Source organism: Geotrypetes seraphini, chromosome 17, assembly GCF_902459505.1.
Source record: "Geotrypetes seraphini chromosome 17, aGeoSer1.1, whole genome shotgun sequence".
Classification (NCBI taxonomy): Eukaryota; Metazoa; Chordata; class Amphibia; order Gymnophiona; family Dermophiidae; genus Geotrypetes; species Geotrypetes seraphini.
The window spans coordinates 28223758-28243037 of record NC_047100.1 but is presented as its reverse complement, the minus strand read 5'-3'; the positions used below and the strand labels follow the sequence as shown (position 1 = coordinate 28243037).

The window sequence follows — 19280 nt, the reverse complement described above, 5'->3', positions numbered from 1 at the left end:
AGGGAGGGAGGAAGATAGAGAAAGAGGTAGAGAAAGGAGAACAAATGCTAGACATGGGGGGGGGGGTGTAAGCAGAAGAAAGACAGAGAGAAATAGGTTTGGACCAAAGGGGAAAGACAGGAGGCAAATGCTGGACTATGGGAGGTGCAGACAGAAGAGACAGAGGGAGAGAGACCATGAGGAAGAACAGAGAAATGCAAGATCATAATGGAGGAGAGAGAGAGAGGGAGACATGTTGCCAATAGGGATGGAGGAGAGAGGAAGAAAAGTTGGACTCATGGAGGGACAGAGAGAGATGTTGGTTGGGGGAAGGGAATGCACAGTCAGAAGGAATTCCTCCCAGAAACTAATTAAATCACCAGACAACAAAGGTAGGAAAAATGATTTTATTTTCAATTTAGTGATCCAAATGTGTCAGTTTTGAGAATTTATAATCTGCTGTCTCTTCTTCTATAGTTGTTAGTGAGGTGACATTGCATATTTTAAAGGCATCTGCCTTGACCTCTTTTTCTTTTTGTAAATCTTTATTGATTTTCAAACTTTGATAGTGCAATAAAAATGGTAAATCTGAAAAACTGTATGAAAAAAACTATTAACTATACAATTATTACATTAAACAATCATTTTTTCCCTCCTTATCTTAATTCTTAAAACAATAATACATATGATATGATTTCAGTAGTATAATGAAATAATTTAACTGTTCAAAATACATTTCCTACCCTCCCTAGATATGTAAGAAATCTAATGAAAAAAAAAAAAAAAGAAAGAAACATAACCCTAATTATAATGCAATAAAATTAGTTAATGGACTCCATACATCATTAAAGGACTTATTATTCCCCATCATCCTTTCATATTTATACGTGGTACACACAGTAACCCACCAAAGAGTAAAATGCTGCCTTGACCTCTTTGAAAAATAAAACAAATATAAATGATAATTAACATTTTCTCTGCATACAGTGTACTTTGTGGGTTTTTTTCATTTTGTAGTTACCATTATGAATTAATACATGAAAAATGAATGGAAGAAATTGCATTACGAGTACTATTATAATGGGGGCTTGGGCTGGAGTACTTGGTTGGTATTTGTTAGACTTGAAGAAGTTGAGAAACACTGGTCTGGGTGACTATGGAGTTCACTCAGTAAGGGCCTCTTTTACAAAACTATAGTAGCCATTCTCCCATGGCAAATGCACCAAAGTCCATTCAATTCCTTTGGGCTTCAGTGCATTTGCTGTGGCAGAATTGCTATAAAGGAGCCCTAAGGCAGCCATTAGCTTGAGTTTGAAGTTGGTTGAATACCACTCAAGGACGGTAGTTTTGAAAGAAATGGAAGGTTTGATACTGGCCAGTAGTTATTTGGAATAAGAGGATCCGCATTACTGTTTTTTTCACGGGTGGCTTAAACGCTACTGGAACACTGCCTAAGTGTCAAACCTTAAAGCATTGGAAAATAATTAATTAATTCAAATAGGGCACATTTCATTTTCCCCGCCACCAAATTTCCCCGTCCCACCCCCACCCGGCTACTTTTTCGTGTCACCCGGCTGGAAAAAATTTCTGGGGCGAACACTGTTGTTTATGAAACTCCTCGGTTTTTTGTTCCTGAGGGTGCCAACCTCTTTTTCCCTTTCGCCACATCCCCTGCTGGCAATAATCTTATTCAAGAAAGGGAAATCCTTCAGCGTTTCCATCTTTTCATGTTCACAGTTAAAAGCTAGAACGCTGCTATAGTTATGAGCAAGGATACGGCATTTTCCTGTGGTAGGATGTTATCATTGCCAGAAAGAAGGAGCACTGCAAGCTAACTTTGCTTCCTGAGGACTCAGCCATGGATGCTGAAGGCATTTGTCTGCTGTCGCCCGTTTGTCTGGTGCATAGGCCAGCATCGGCAGAAGGAAGCTGGTGAACAATTCGGCCTCATTCTTTTGCCATTTGTGTTTTCCAGCTAAAGTGTCGAACAGCCCACAGGGATGAAGACAGGGAATCCTTAGAAGGAAACCTGGTAAACAAGACGTGTACTTCAGAAAAAGCCATGGCTATGATCTGGCTTAGAGAGTTGCGCAGGGACAGAAATCCCACCCATCCCCGCCTGTCCCCGCCAGGATCCTCTCCATCCCCACCCATCCCCATAAAAAGCAGCAATAACTTCTGACAGGGTCGTCAATTCCACAGTTTCTTTTGCTGTTTTCCTTGTGGAATCTCTTTGGTGGAACCCTTTTTTTGTTTTCTGTTCAGGTAATTAACTTATAAACCCTCTCTTTTACTAAGGCTGACATGTCCATTATATTATATAGACGAACCCTGCTTCCAAAGCCTTCCATCCCCATGGGACTCCCATTGGCTAGAGGGGGGGTCCCTGTGGGAGTCCCGTGGGCCAGAGGGGGGTCCCTGTGGGATTCCCGTGGGCCAGAGGGGGGTCCCTGTGGGAGTTCCGCAGGGATAGGGGGGATTCCCATGGGACCCGCAGGATTCCCGCGATCCCCGTTCCCGTGCACACCTCTAATCTGGCTGCTTAAATTCCCGATGTGACCATGGTGAGGGATGTAATCATAAGTTACCATGTATAGATTTTCTCAGCATAATGGTTTCTTCTTATGTGCATTTACCATGTGGCAGTTACACATATAAGGGTCCTTCTATTAAGCTGTGGTAGACACGAGTTAAAAGGACTTACCACAGGATTCCCTGAAGTGTCCTGTAGTAATTTTGCAATCCTGAATAATTTGTAATCTGCATAGAACTGTAGGATATGATTTAAATTAACTGGGGAGCTCTTCTGACATGAGTCATGTTTTGCCATCAGGCTGTTTCAAGGAAACTATCTTTTTCTGCCAACAGACCCAGTGACCAGAACTGAATGCAGCATTCAAACGGTGGTCACAGAAATGATCAACAGAATAAAAATAGCTGAGTTATCCTCCCTTGTCTCAGCTTTCTCTTCCGAATAGGCAAGGGTTATATGGTTAATCAAAAGATCTGAAGGCTGAACTTAGTCCTTACCTTGTCTGTGGAAGAACGCAGGTGAATGTTTTCCAGAAAGCACAATTTTCATAGGAATTTGCCCAAGAAGTTCAATGATACGGCCTATATGATCTAGAGAGAGAGAGAAACAAGCAAAAAAAGATTGGAAAACTGAGCACAAAGGAGATGGAAAGTTAATGGAACTGGATTTCATAATCTTTTCAGAAAGAAGTTACTATACTGTACTGGAAAGATAGTGGATTCATACCTTCATTTCTAGAGAAAGACTTTCCAGCGTGGGGCTCAAACAGGTAGCAAGCAGTTGCCATCTCAAAGGCCTACAGGGAAAAAAAAAATGTATTTATTGCCTGATCACACCCAATTAAACCACATTCATGTTATGGTGTAACTATCTACCTCACGGATTCTCAACCCAGTCCTCAGGACACGCCTAGCCAGTCAGATTTTCAGTGTGTCCCTAATAACTATGCATGAGATAGATTTGCATACAGCGAAGGTAGTGCATGCAGAGTCATCTCATGCATATTCATTTTGGGTAACCTGAAAACCCGACTGGCTAGGTGTGTCCCGAGAACTGGGTCGAGAACCTCTGCTCTACATGATTCCCATGTGGGTGCCTGTCGTCTAGAGCAGGGGTGTCAAAGTCCCTCCTGGAGGGCCGCAATCCAGTCGGGTTTTCAGGATTTCCCCAATGAATATGCATGAGATCTATTAGCATACAATGAAAGCAGTGCATGCAAATAGATCTCATGCATATTCATTGGGGAAATCCTGAAAACCCGACTGGATTGCGGCCCTCGAGGAGGGACTTTGACGCCCCTGGTCTAGAGCAAGGACCATAACATCCATTCTGTCTGGAAGTCAACTCATTTGGCTTGTGAATTCAGGAAAATGGGGGATGAAGGAGAGTGGCTGGCCACTATATTTCTATTTCTTCCAGTCATAGCCAGTAGCTATCTAGTCCAAAACTTCCCTCCATATTTATAGAAACACACAACTATTAATGCCTTAAATTACTTTCTAATCATAGAAACATAGAAAATGACGGCAGAAAAGGGCTATAGCCCATCAAGTCTGCCCACTCTATTAACCCTCCCTAACTACCCTCCTAGAGATCACACTCAGGTGGCGATACCTTTACACTTCCCTCGTAGAGATCCGACGTGGGCATCCCACTTATTCTTGAAATCAGGCACGCTGTTGGCCATGATCACCTGCTCTGGGAGCTTGTTCCAATGGTCAACCACTCTCTCTGTGAAGAAATACTTCCTGGTATCGCCATGAAATTTCCCACCCCTGCTTTCCACCTTTGACCCAGAAAAACAGTGTTGAAACTCTCACTTCGACTATAACCAGGATTGCTTACTTTCTCTTTCCACTATCAGTACAGCGTAAAATTGTACTTGCCTTCATCTGGGACTTGGGCCCAGTTCTATTTAAACCTACCCCACGCAGATCTAGCATCTCTGAACCAAGTTCTCTTTGCTGCTTGGCAGCTTTTCTTCCTTACCGCCTAGTCATCAGATCTCCAAGCTTGCTTAAACTGCTTTCCATTTTTCCCAACTCAGTAGCACTGTCGTCACTTTGCATTCCACCCCATGCGTTATCCCATAACAATCTCATGTCCCCAAGCTTTAGAAGGGTTTCTTTTCCGTTATCCCACACACTGAACAAGGAAAGTGAAACGATGATCACAGTCTACACACCACGCATGCTGTGCTCCAGATGTCTGCTGGAGTACTGTAGCCTGATCCCAGCAGAACTTCCAGGGCTCGGTACTGCTGCGTCTGGATCTCTTCCGAAAAAGGCTTGTACTGAAAGAGTCACAGGGCTAAGATTAATAGCATTGTGGTAGACTAAAGACAGAAACCCACAGGATTTCTCACTCTCAGAACAGGGTGAGGCTGAGAACCTTCTGAACCAGACATGGGCAACTCCGGTCCTCGAGGGCCGGAATCCAATTGGGTTTTCAGGATTTCCCCAATGAATATGCATAACCCCATAAACATAGGAATTCTATGAGCGTTGGACCATTTAGCATTTAGAAACCTCTACCGTGGCTTAGTAATAGAGGGTCTAAGATATTTTGAGCAGGAAGGAGTAAGCCTGAGGCGAATGGTAATACTCACTGTCCAACATGCATTGCCCAGGTCGGCAATTTTAACGCTGACATTTGCTCCATTTCCAGAGTCAAACAGATGAGTTATGAAACCGAGTTCAGTCCCTGCAGATACAAGACTATGATAAAGAAAAAGTCTCACAAAACAACAGAGGGAATAACCCGCACAGAGTAGCAGTTACAACCCTAAACAAGGGGATAGGACTCCCTACCCTGGATATCCTTCATGAATATCCATGAGAATGATTTCATACAGCAGAGGTAGTAGGTATACAAATCTCTCTCATGGATATTCATGAACCCTTCAGGACTGGGAGTGAAGACCAAGGGCGTATCACTTTTGAAGGGAAAAGTTTTCAGGGCTGCTTCCTGCTGATATTGGAGCACCTTTATAAAGATGGGGTAGAGCTGGTTTTCTAGATCAGTGTTTCCAAAGTAGGTCCTGGAGCACCCTTTGCCGGTCAGGTTTTCAGGATATCCAGGAAAAAGATCTCCATAGAATGGGGGCAGGGCATGCAAAAGAATCTCTTGCGTATTCATTGCGGATATCCTGAAAAACACAGTTCTAGAATTGGAATAAACAGTGGTTCCAAACCTATCCTATCCTATCCCTAGAGTTACCAGATTTTCCATCTGGTAAAAGATGCGTGGCTCCGCCCTGTTCCAGCCCCAGGTCTGCTTCGCTCCACCCCCAGCCATGCCCCAATAAGACATTCTCCTTTCCCTAGCTCAGGGGTAGGCAATTCCGGTCCTCGAGAGCCGGAGCCAGGTCAGGTTTTCAGGCTATCCACAATGAATACGTATGAGATGGATTTGCATGCACTGCCTCCTTGAGATGCAAATCTATCTCCTGCATATTTATTGTGGATATCCTTAAAACCTGACCCGGCTCCGGCTCTCGAGGACTGGAATTGCCTACCCCTGCCCTAGCTGAATCTTTCTGCATCTACAGGTTACTGCAGTACTACCCCTTTTCCTGTGCTTACCACAAAGTACGTTTGCCCATTTGCCCCCCACCTGCTGAGGTGTCCCGAAGTCCTTGGCACTGGTTCCACGTAGGGGCATCTGTCATGAGCCGCTGCAGGTTCTCAGCTTCCATACACAGCAGGATATTCTCCGGTTTAATGTCTGTGTGGATAATCCGACAGTTCTTATGTAAGAAGTTGAGGCCCCGGAGTACCTGTGTGATGCAGAGACACAATTAGCTTTCTCAGTTGGTTCCATGTTTTCGTCCAGCTCTTAAGAAATACATGAATTCTCCAAACTGAGAAAATTCATAAACGCAAAGATGCTTCATGCAATTAGATGAGCTGAAGTTTATTTATGGTTTTTTTTTTCTTGCAACATCATCAGGACATGTGCAATTTCTCTAAATTCAAACAGGCCAGGCTGAACACGGAATGCAGTTCCACTCCATCAGTGAGGTTTAGGTATAAATCTATTTGTATATCTTTTTTGGAGCTCTGCACCCCATCACAAGTGAAGCTTCGGACCCAAAGTGAAACCTCTACTTTGTCCTGGTTCATCAATACAAAATCTTTTGTGGTTTGGTAATTCCTTCTCTCTGTCCCTTCAAGGCCCAATCAACACAAGAACATATGAATTGCTGCTGATCCATCGTGCCCTAATTGAGTCTAGCCTTACCTGCGTATGTTCTGGTTCAGCAGAAACTTGTCTAACTTTGTCTTGAATCCCTGCTTCTCCTTTCCTGTGCCAAGTCACCGAATGCCCCTTTTCCTCACTCAAATGAGGTGGAAGAACCTTGAGCTGCTAGGGAGATTCATCAAGACCTCACTATTGTTTTGGTGGTTTTTTTTCAGGATTCACCATGACATTTCCATCCCTTAACTCAATTGAACCTTATCACTCTTGTCTCTTATCCTGAGCAAATCTCCATTATCCTGACTGAATCCTCAGCACAGCTGTCTCTTATCCCATGCAAATCTTCATCACTCATGTCTCTTATCTCGAACCAATGAATGTTCACCGCTCCCATCTTCCAGGTGAATCTTCAGTGCTTCCATCTCTTATCCCATGTGAATCATCCTGGCCCTTAACCTTTGCAAATCATCATCACTTTTGTCTTTCATTCTAAACAATTGTTATCCCAAGTGAATCTTCATCTATACCAGTGTCTCTGAAACAGTGCGCCCCAATGAGATTCTGGGTGTGCCACGAGAGATTCCAGAATTCTACTTTATTTTTTAAAAACTTCCTTCAGAAATATACAGTACTCCCCTGAAATTCACGGGGGCTCCTTTCCAGGACACCCCGCGAATTTCGAAACACCACGCATGCGGTTTAGAAGCGGATCGGAGGCAGGAGAGGGCAGCTGGGGGCGCCGGTGGGCGCCGAAAATCGGGAGGAGGGATCATTCTGAGCATTTTCCGACCGCCTCTTCTGGGAACTAAAGTCAGGCTGCACCAATCGGGAGCTGCTTTTGACACACCACCTGGCATGTCAAAGCAGCTCCCGATTGGTGCAGCCTGACTTTAGCACCAGGAAGAGGCGGTGAGAAAATAGCACAGAAGACTTGTGTTCGCGATTTGCGAACCGCAAATTAGAATAGATAACAATTACGTCGCGTTCGCAAGAGTCTGTCAGTGTTACGAGTGCATGCGTAGGAACAAAACTGCCCAGAGAAGCATCGTTCTTTGACACGATTGGTCCCTGAAAATTTAACGGCAAATAATTTAATTTTTATAACTCTGTATAACACCTTTACAGAAGCTTATGGCTCCCCAATTGGCTCCCCAGTCAATAGTGGCGGAAACATAGGCCTCCTTTTACGAAACTGCAATAGGAGCTTCTAGCATGGGGAGCCGCGTTGCTCCCAATGCTCAATGAGTTCCTATGAGTGTTGGAAGCAGCGCGGCTTCCCGCGCTAGAAGCTACTATCGCAGTTTCGTAAAAGAGGGAGATAAACAATCCAAACTTGAGCAACAAAGCAATCAAGGATCTTCTTGTCTTTGCGAACTTGAATTTTCGGCTGTGACAGAAATTAAATTTTTTTTTTTCATAAAGGAGAACTGCCGATGGTGGATGAGCTGCGATTTGCGTTAATTTGCACCCCAAAACAAGCCCATCCATCGCAATTACCCATGCATGGCTTAAAGAACTTTAAATAAATAACACAAATATAAAAAATTTGGGGTTTTGCAATTTTATTTCAATTATAATATGCCATGAAAAAAACATTGGCTCCGTTTAGTGTGCCAGAGCTAAAAAAAATGTTTAAGAGACACTGATCTGTACATTTCTTATTCCAAGTGAATCTTTAGTGCTCGCGTTCCATCTCTTATCCTATGCAAATCATCTACCCTTCTCCAGAGTGAATCCTTAGTGATACGGTCCCTTATCCTGAGCAAGTCTTATCACGAGGGAATCTTTAGTACTTCCTTTATCCAGAGTCAATCTCCGGTGCTTCCATCCCTTATCCCAAGCACATCTTATCACAAGGAAATCATCAATCTTCACAGGAAGACAGCAGAAACAGAAAACTTGTCTTTCCTGTGCAGCTGTGACGGACTCAAAGTGGTGCCAGCCAGCATCCCACTGCTGCATGCAACAGCTGTATTTACCTAGAGCAGCTTTTTAATCTGATAAAGGGCATCTAACTCCCTTCCTAGGCATTTAAATCCTTTTGGAAGTTATCTTGTCACATTAAATTTTGAAATCAGAGACAGAGAGGCATGAAGTAGTGGTAGAAATAAAGAGACTGGAAGTTTAGTATAATAGCCAAGACCAGGGCTTCATTTCCAGGGAATGTCCTGGAATGCTTTCCAGATTCCTGAGCCAGGGCAGCAAGTGCGCTGTGGAGCAAGAAGCCTGCAGGGAAGGGGAAGGAAGGACTGAGCCTGGAGCAGAGCAAAGAACATTCTACTCCCTATCTGGCCCCACTACTCCAGTTCCTTCTGTCCCTGGCTCAATATTAACTAGAGAATGACATGGGGACAAATTTTTCCCCGTCCCCATGAGTTCTTTTCCTGTCCCTGCCCCGTTCCTGCAAGCTCCGTCCTCATCTGCACAAGCCTCAAACACTTTCAAATCATAAGTAGCAACATTCTAGAGCTCAGATTGTGATGTCATAATGCCTCATTCCACCAATGCCTAAGCTCCGTCCTCATCTGACTTTGAAATCATAAGTAGCAATATTCTAGAGCTCAGATTGTGATGTCATAATGCCTCATTCCACCAATGCCTAAGCTCCGTCCTCATCTGACTTTCAAATTATAAGTAGCAACATTCTAGAGCTCAGACTGTGATGTCATAATGCCTCATTTCAGCAATGCCTAAGCTCCGTCCTCATCTACCCAAGCCATAAACACTTTCAAATCATAAGTGTTCGAGGCTTGTGCGGTTAAGGCAGAGCTTACAGGAATGGGGCAGGGACAGGGAAATGAAGTTCCTACGGGACATGGGGACAAATTTTTCCCCTTGTCCTTGTCCACTCCCAACCATTCCCCATCTCCACCGTCCCAGTGCCTCTTTGTCCACAAAGTAAGCCCTGGCCAAGATGACGCTAAGCACACGGTTGTACTGATTATGCAGAGACTGTGTGCATAAGGGACAGGATCACATTCCGACCTCTGACCTGTCCACCTCAGACAGCTCTTTGCGCTATAGTTCATCTCTGTCTGGGGTTGCGATTAGCTCCGTTTTTACTTTTCTTTCCTTTGGTATCTTTCTTTTGTTTCTGTTGTTTGTAGGGTTTGGGGTCTTTTTTTTTGTATTTTCTTGAATTCTGACTGTTTTTATGTTGTGTATTTTTATGTTGTGTATTAGCTGTTCGTTTTTGAATCAGGAATGGTAGTTTATAGTGAAATCATGAAACGAGATTGGCACATTCAAGTTTTTCCTTTTGCATTCACTGATTAGCTGGAGTTGTAAATTTTCTAAGGGAAAGCAGAACGAGCCCCCATATCCAATACCACAAAATGTAGACTAAAACCATCGGGTAACCCTACAGATTGTGGTCGTTGACTGGATTTAAGCACAGCTTATGCAGGGCTGCATCAGACGTATAAAAGATTTGTTCAAAGACATTGTTGGAATCTCCCTCCCCAGTTTTTCTGTTTTATTCTCACCTGCTGAACGATCCTCTTCACACAGATTAGGGGAAGGCCGTGAGGTCCATGGTTCTTCATGAGATGGAATAATGACGGCCCCAACAATTCGAACACAAGACACACATATGAGACAGTGTTAGGGATTCACTAACAGACGGGGGAAAAGTCTCTTCTCTGCCTTCAGCCGAACTCAGCTATTACAAAGAAATATAGGAGGGCGGTTTTGAATAGTTCAGTAAAGCAAACAAGCTAAAGCAAATATTTTAAAAAAATTCGACAAAACCTAATTTTCTGACACGATGGAAAAACCGGACACTCGCCGGACTAAGTGTACAGGCCGCGATGGAGACTATGTTGAGAAATATAACTGGATTTATAGAAATATTTAACTTGTTTTTCACTGAACTTTTCAAACCATCCTCATATATATACACACAGTGAAACCTTGGTTTGTGAGCGTAATTCGTTCCTGAAGCATGCTTGAATTCCAAAACACTTGTACGTCAAAGCGAATTCCCCCCCCCCCAGAAAATAATGGAAACTCAAGACGATTCGTTCCACAACCCCAACACTTTTAAAACAAAATACTGTACTGTGCGGTCCTGATATTCGCACTTCTACAGCGCGCTTGAACTGCGGGTGACTTGGACATGATGCTTTTATTAAAGGCTGGACAAGTTTGCTGCCAAAATTTTAACGAGCCTATAACAGTCAATTGGATGCCAATTATTGGCGTTAATTGACACAAATCGAAATGCACGTGAACATCTGGCTGCATGCCATTCTACAACACTTCGTGGGAGTGGCGTGGGCAGCTCAGGGGTGTCCCACAAATTTGCACGCAGAGTTACAGAAGTCCGGGGATACGCTGTCTCTTTTGCACCAGGATTTATACTGGGCGTTAAGTCCTCGTACCCAAAGCTGGTCGTAGGAATCGGCGTTACGCACTGTTCTATAACAAACGCTCATCCAGAAGCGAACCCCTCCCCGCCGTGCTCCCCTCTCCGCTCTTTTCCCTTCCCTCTTTTTTTCTTTTTGACTCCGATGTATTTTGTGGTCTTCCCTCTCCCCCTCTTCCCTTCCAGTCTGTCGTTTCATGTCCCCCTTCTGAAATTTTTTTTTCTTTTAAACTTATTTCATTATTGTAAACCGTTTAGGTATATTTTTGAAAAACGGTCTATCAAGTGACGAATAAACTTGGAAATTTGGAGCAACCCTTTATAGAATAGCGCAAGCACCATTTTTTCCAAGTGCCTAATTTTCGGCGCCATTAACCAACTCCAACACCTATGTGTTGACTGCGTGTTTTCATTTACAGCTTTCCAATGATTTCTCATTCTCTGTGTTTCCCTTATATAAAGGATATGAAGTCCATTCTCTCCGACCAGCTTGAAATCATCCAGGAAGCGGACAATCGGTGCTCCAGCAGGCTCCTTCTTCCTGGCACCATTCACCTAAGCAAGAGACAATTTCAGAGCAGTCATGAATGAAAGCAGCCAGGAAGCAGTGGCACAGTCAGACCACCCCAGGGCGTTGTCTTCACAGGGGGTATCAGCGCCTTTCCACCCCTCCCCGCGTACCTCTTTAAATATCCGCTGGCGCTAGTAGCATCTTTCACTTGCTGCTCGTACCGGCCTCTGCTCCCTTCTGATGTCATATCCTGGTCATGGGGCCAGGACGTGACATCAGAAGGGAGCCGAGACCGGTGCGAGCAGCAGGTGGAACATGCAGCTCTTGCCGGCGAACATTTCAAAAGGAATTCTATAAGCGTCAGAGCTGTTACCGCTGTGGTTGGCGTTAAAAATCACGTTATGCTAAATTGTAAAAGGGGGGGATATATGTGGAGTTGGATAAAGTATGAGAAACTGGTCTTGGTTACAGGGTATGCAGTAAACTAGTCCAAGGGCGGGGTAAATGGATAGTCAGTCGCCACATGTGTGAAAGGCTTTGGAGAAGAGCCTGGCTTTCACCTCTTTGTCAGTAGAGTCCCAGTAGGGAACAAATGCCACAGGTATGCAACCTGAGTTATTGAGGATTGAATGAGATATCATTATTGAACATAGGGACCTAAGGTCTTCCAGTTAGTGTTCATTGATTACCAAAATTGACACGTGCTGTACCAGGGGTGGGCTACGGGGGCCGGAATCCAGTCGGGATTTTAGGATTTCCCCAATGAATATGCATGAGATCCATTTGCATACAATGGAAGCAGTGCATGTAAATGGTTCATAGTCAAAAGCACGCGTAGACAACTGAGCGCAGAACCTAATCGCGCCGAAGAAAAACCCTATTTTAAAGGGGTCCGACGGGGGGTGTTGGTGGGGAACCCCCCCCCACTTTACTTACTAGAGATCGCGCTGGCGTTGTGGGTGGTTTGGGGGGTTGTAACCCCCCTCATTATACTGGAAACTTAACTTTTTCCCTGTTTTTTAGGGAAAAAGTTAAGTTTTCAGTATAAAGTGGGGGGGTTACACCCCCCACACACCCCCAACATGGCAGCGTGAGGCAGCGCGATCCCCCTGTCAGAGCCCTTTAAAATATGGATTTTCTTCGGCACGATCAAGCCCTGCGCTTAGTTGTCTGCGCTGGGTTGTCGGCACGCTTTTGACCCATCACCCATGCAAATAGACCTCATGCATATTCATTGGGGAAATGTTAAAAACCTGACTGGATTCTGGCCCTCGTTGGCCGCCCCTGTGCTGTACAGTTCAGGGAAAATTCTATAAGTGGTGCCTACATCAATAAAAATAAGTTTCAGAATTAGAGAATGGCATCGTTAAAAAGCTTTAACAAGTTCGTAATGGCAAAAAAAATAAAGGTTAAGTTTCAAGTTTCATTTAAATTTGATGAATCGCTTATTACATACTAAGCGAGTAACAGTAAAATGTAAAACAGAACTAGAGTTTAATGTACAGCATTAAAAGGGGTTAAAAACAGACAGACTCGGATCCATAGGGGAAAAGAAGAAAGAAAGGGAGACATAATTAAAAAGAAAGGAAAAAGCCAAAAAAGGAAAGAACATGAGGAGCAGGATTAAGATGATTAAAAATGGATTATTTAAAGATTAAACGCATCTCTAAAAAGAAAAGTTTTGAAATTATTTTTGAATCTGCTGAGATCTTTAGCTTAATTGGGTGAAAGGTGCCTACCACCATGTAGGTGTGGTTTGGGGGTGGTTTTTTTTTTTTTATAAGTTAGGCATTGGTAGGCATAGGGAGGTCCTTTTACCAAGGTGTGCTAGCCGGTTTAGGGCGCGCCAAACGCTAACGCGTCCCTAGCCTATAATGGACGCGTTAGCGTTTAGCGTGCACGCCTTAGTAGAAGGACCCCAGGGTTACCAGAAACCAAAACCCGGCCCTGGGCCGCCAGTGGAGGGTGCTGGAAGGGAAGACGCGTGGAGAGAAGGCGAGGCGCCAGCTGACTGCCTACAGGATGCGTCTCTCACGCGAGAGGCATGTCCTGGAGGCGGTCAGCCAGCGCCGGAGCCTCTCCCCCTCCTCAGCGTCTCGCAGCACACCCAGAATCTTGGGCAGCGCACGAGTGTGCCATGGCGCAAAGTTTGCGCTGCACTGCTCAGTGGGTTTCTGGGCAGTCACCGCAGAGGGGCAAATTTTCTGCTAGTGGAGCAAATCACAAATTGTAACATGCTTTAGGTGGAAATCCAGGGAACACAAGAGAAAAATGTCAATTCTGGTTTCAGGTTAGATATTTTAAGTAAACAGGCAGCAAAGGGCAGCCGAGGGCAAAAAGCAGCGACAGAGGGGGAAAGTGGTCAGGAGTCCAATACGTAACTAACCCGGAACTGTACGTACACAGTGCAGGATAGAAATCTCATCCACGGCCGCCTCGGAAAATTTTCTTCCACTCTTTGACACTTTCACGGCTACGCACCTCTTCTGCCTTGAACACAGAATGAGCAAACAATAACCTTCTTTCATTCAAAGTTCCATCAATCTGAAAAGTTGCTTCATTACCTAATTATTTGATTGGGGGCCCTTTTACCAAAGTGCACTCAATGTTGGGCTTTGCGTGTTCTAGAATGAGACTTTCCCGCGTGCTAAGTCCAGATTTAGTGTGCTGCCGTTTGGGGCTTTTTTTCTTTCATTATTTTGATTTGCAGGTCATCTGCTAATGTTCCAATTAGCGCCCAAGGCTGCAAATAATTAACCTCCTATGTAGGCGGTACGTTATCCAGTTAGCTGGATAAAGCAGGAATGGCCACTCCCCTCCCAAGGCACGCTTTCTCCCAAAAATATATAGAGAAAAAAATATGTAACCCGCAAAATGCTTTGAAATCTGTTCTCATGCACTAACCACAGGTTAAGGACTTTGCTCTCTTAGAGATCGTCTCTATTACGGGAGTCCATGATTTGAACTTGCTCTCCTGTACGACAACACAGCATTTGCCAATCGATACTTTGGATTTTCATAGCAACTGGCATCCGGACCGGATTGCAATACACATTGCTGTTCAATAGAGGAATCCTTTTGCAGATATGGGACAGATGATATAATACTAATTTCTGGCATCAGCCTACAAGCAAAATCTAAAGAGGTGAGGACAGAAGGTGCAACGTTTTGATTTGTGAGGGTAACTTGCTCAATGCCATACACAAAGCTGGAGGTAGAAATGTTTTGGACTTCTGTTCCAGACCCTCTCCCGAAGGCAAGCTCAGTACGCAAAACTATTCTGAGTTTTTGCCTTTCTGCTCCTCATCCGCGCAGTTACGATTCACTATTGCTTTCGGGTTTTCATCCACGTTTTTTGATATCAGGACTTTTAGGGGCTCCTGAGGAAGACAACACTGTCAAAACACAGACCGTGTTGGGTCCATATTTCCCAACGGTTTGGGTCCTAGAGATATTTTAGGTGGATTATGAATTTGTATACAGTGGTACCTTGGATTACGAGCATAATCCGTTCCAGGAGCATGCTCGTAATCCAAAATGTTCGTTAACCAAAACAAAGTTCCCCATTGGGGATAATGGAAACTCAGATGATTCGTTCTAGAACCCGGGGTCTAGACCTGTCGGGTGCCGGGTGCTGCAGCGCCATCTCCTCCGTCTGCCTCCTCTGTGGGTCATCTGAAGAAGAACCCCACAGTGCTGCTTTGGGGGGGAGGGATGCCAGCTGCTGGCCAGCCCTCCATGTTGGATGCCCCTCGCATGCTGGAGAGCCCCCACCCGAGCCCACGCAGCCGAGCGCCACCCCACCCGCACGCCGCGCGCGTCACACGCAACGTGCAGGCAAGACAGCACCCGGCCGCACAGGCCCAGACAGAGGTCCTGCAACCTGCGGAAGGCACCCAATGTAGACGGCTGGCCAGAAGACGGAAGAGGAATCCCCTGTAAGTGCTCGTTGATCGGGGCAGTGCTCAGTTTGTGAGTCAAAAGTTTGCCGAGTGTTTTGCTCGTCTTGCAAAACACTCACAAACCGGGTTACTCACAAACTGAGGTACCACTGTATTTTTAAACAAAGCCTGCATCTTGAACATCACCATCTCCACAGAGTTTTCGTTTCCACCACAATGGTTTACAGAAATGCATGTATATTAGGATATATTATGATATTATTATATGCAGGAAAATGAAATTATTGAATGATATTTATGTTACCTGTGTAGCTAATAGTGTAATATGTGGAATATTTTTTGTTCTTTCATTTATATGACACTGTTTTTGATTAAAAATCAATAAAGAATTAAAAAAAAAATAAAAGAAATGCATGATGGGACATAGTGACATAGCGAGGGTAGGAGGCATCCAGGGCCCACCCCATACCTCTGTTCATTTTTGCTAGTGCTCACGCCAGTGTTGGCTTTCCCTCTGACGTCAGTCACTTCCTGGCCCTGTGGCCCGCAAGTGATTCCAGAGGGAGCCAGGCCAGAGAAGTTGCTTGCGCTGGCGAAGATTAAAAGAGGTATGGGGGCGTGAACGTGGCATGGGGGCAGTGGCATAGCGATGTTGAGAGGCATCCGTGGTGGAGGCGCCCCTCCCCCTCCATTGTTTCCGCCCCGCTCCTTCCCTGATCCCCCCTGCTGTGCACCTGCCCCCCCCTTCCCTACCCCCGTTTCTCTAGTTAGTCATCGCCGCGAGTAAAGTCAACTCGCTCCTCGCGACCCCGGCGGCTCTCCCTCTGATGTCACTTCCTATGCGCAACACCTGGAAGCGACATCAGCGGGACAGCTGACATGGCTGCGAGGAGAACATTGACGTTATTGCTCGCGGCGGCGAACGACTACAAGTATAGGGGGAAGGGAAGGTTGTATGGGCATGTGGCGAGGGGAAGAGTGGAAAGAGGCGGAAAGGGTGGCAGGGAAGAGGACACGCCACTGCAGGGGGGGATGGGCACAGTAGCACCGGCACCCCCACCATAATGGCGCCCAGGGCGGTCCGCCACTACGCCACTGATGGGACACAAAGGCATTCAAATAAGGTTTCAACTGAATTCGTTGACCATCTGGGTGAGGTGTAATACTCACTGTATATCATGACACAGCCAGACTGTTGAAAAGTATCCCCATCCCACCTTCTGAACCACCCGATATCTGCCATTGAACACATCTGCTTTATTCACAGGGTGGTAACCTCCTGTAACAAGGGACCATCAAGAGAATAGGCATTATCAAATGAAACCTCATGCTTTTCTGTCCACTTACCCCCTTCTCCACATAGGTTCGTCTACAACTCTAGTGTAGCAGCCTCAGAACCAGGAGAACTGGGTTCAACTCCCACAGCAGATGATTTGCGACTCTGAGCAATTCACTTAACTCTCCAATGCCCCAGGCACAAAATAAGTACTTATGTACAATATATAAAACCACTTTGATCATATCCACAGAAAGGCAGTGTATCAAATCCCATCCCTTTTCCCCTAATGAGACTGTTTTCCCATCCATGAAAGAAGCTACGAGGACTTTTCTCAATTCTGATGCTCAAGAGTCAGATTTTAAAGGGGCGTTCTCTCCACAGGCTGCTTGATTGCTACATCAGGCTCCTATCTGTGCTTCAGAAAGCTGTTGGAAAATATCTTTGTAAGGTTTTTGAGAAATTAACGATTAAGTCAAAGATTTTGTAATTTTCCGATTTGGACGGTCTCTTGCTTACGTAAACCGCATCGATCTGGAAGGTTTTGCGGTCTATAAATGTAATGCACAGTAGAGAATGACACGGGGACAAATTGGTCCCCGTCCCCGCAGGAACTCAATTTCACCGTCCCTTCCCCGCAAGCTTTGTCGCTCTCCCTGTCCCCGCCCCATTCCTGTAAGCTCCGCCTTAACCGCACAAGCCTCGAACACTTATGATTTTAAAGTGTTTGAGGCTTGTGCAGGTGAGGACGGAGCTTGCAGGGATGGGGCAAGGAGAGGTCAAGAATTCGCCGGGACGGGGAAAATGACTTCCCGTGGGGGACGGGAAAAAAAATTTCTCCCCATGTCACTCTCAAGTGCACAGCTGCCCACACATCAGAATGCATAATACGGTACAGGTACAAGATCCTTTATCCGAAATCCTTGGGACCAGTCATATTTCATCTTTTGGAGCTTTTTTGTATTTTGGAATGGTAATATTAAGTCAGAAAAAAAAAGACAGACCAAAACACTTTACATTTGCCATCCTGAGTGGAATCTGCAGCTCTCTGCCACTCGAATTGTACAGAGAACAGGAGAAACCCACGCACCTGCTTGGGTGTCAGAGCGTGTCACATCGGGAAAATTGACTACTTCCGGTTCACAAAAAATTTTGGTTTTCCAAGCTTTTCGGTTTTTGGAATTTCAGATATAGGATCTTGTACCTATATCGATTAGCTCGATTCTATAATACATGCCTTTTGACCGGATGGGGAGGGGGTGCAGGACCCACCTGGACAGTATTCAGCAGGGTTTTCTTCCCAACCCGATTCTCCCATGGCAGTAAAACAATCTGTGCGAGTGTATCCTAATGATGGCAAATAAACCAGCACCTGAAAGTGGCAAGAGATTTTCATAGAGTGGGAGCCTGTTGAGACAGACAGGAAAAAATTCATGTAAATCGTTCTGAGCTCTCCTGGGAGAACAGTATAGAAAACTGAATAAATAAATAGTGTGAAGAGTTTCAGCCTCTGATAACCAGAGCTGGTACTGTGACATCATAATGCCTCATTCCACCAATAAGAGCCAACCTCATCAGTGATGTCACAATGACTTGATTGTCCTAGACTTGGCTCACTTTTGCTACATTTTGATTTTCAGTGGCACAGTGGTTAAAGTTACAGCCTCAGCACCCTGAGGATATGGGTTCAAACCCATGCTGCACCTTGTGACCTTGGGCAAGTCACTTAATCCCCCCCATTGACCCAGGTACATTAGATAGATTGTGAGCCCCTGGGACAGACAGGGAAAAAAGTAATTTGTTCTGAGCTCCCCTGGGAACACAGTATAGAAAAGTGAATAAATCAATTGATACATAAATCCATACACTTTTCTAGTCTTTGTAGAAGCAATATTTCAACATAGCGCATAGTTTTGTCAGCATTTCATTTCTTTGTTGCACTTATTTCATGCATGTCTATTATTCCACAACTAAAACATTCCTGTTCCAAATTCCCTCGCTTTCCTGCACTTCTTCCCTCTTAAAACTTCCTTCTGCCCCTCTCCTGCTCCATAAATTTCCTGGTTTTACTTCCTCACCACCCTCAGCCTCTCGTTGCTCTTCCCGGGCTCTCACCGTTCCTCTGAGGGGAGGAATGTGTCAGGGTGGAGAGCCTTAGCATTTCCTTTGGGTCTAGCGGTGTTGAAATGTCAAAGCAGACCTTGCTTGCTAGTTGGGAGGAAGCATCAGCCCGTGTCAGCTTCAATTATGTCGACTCGCTCAAAGTGGAAGGAATCTCAGCAGAGGACTTTGGCTAATGGCTGTGATCCGTTAACGTTGAAGGGTGGAAGCACATGAGCATTTGTCTGTGGGTGGCTTGCACAGATGTTTAGAGGAAGGGGGGAGGCAAGGGATTAGGGGGGGGATTTGTGAAAACATGCATCTGAAATGATGGTCCCCCCACCCCACAGAGCTGACAGGGGAAGGCACCACCCCTATGTCAGTGCTTAGATAAATCATTAACCTTCATGGAG

General features: G+C 45.1%; 1 protein-coding gene across 1 annotated transcript; it reads right to left on the bottom strand.

The window, feature by feature from the left end:
- Positions 1-1781: 1781 nt before the first annotated feature.
- On the bottom strand, positions 1782-18085 carry LOC117351389 (SRSF protein kinase 2-like). Its single transcript, XM_033926617.1, has 11 exons — positions 18040-18085; positions 16662-16770; positions 13992-14079; positions 11546-11633; positions 10198-10304; positions 6128-6290; positions 5121-5215; positions 4698-4805; positions 3239-3308; positions 3010-3102; positions 1782-2008 (listed from the first exon to the last, which is right to left on the bottom strand). The coding sequence occupies exons 1-11, from the start codon at positions 18083-18085 to the stop codon at positions 1782-1784; spliced, it is 1194 nt and encodes a 397-aa protein (XP_033782508.1).
- Between the last annotated feature and the right edge of the window lie 1195 nt (positions 18086-19280).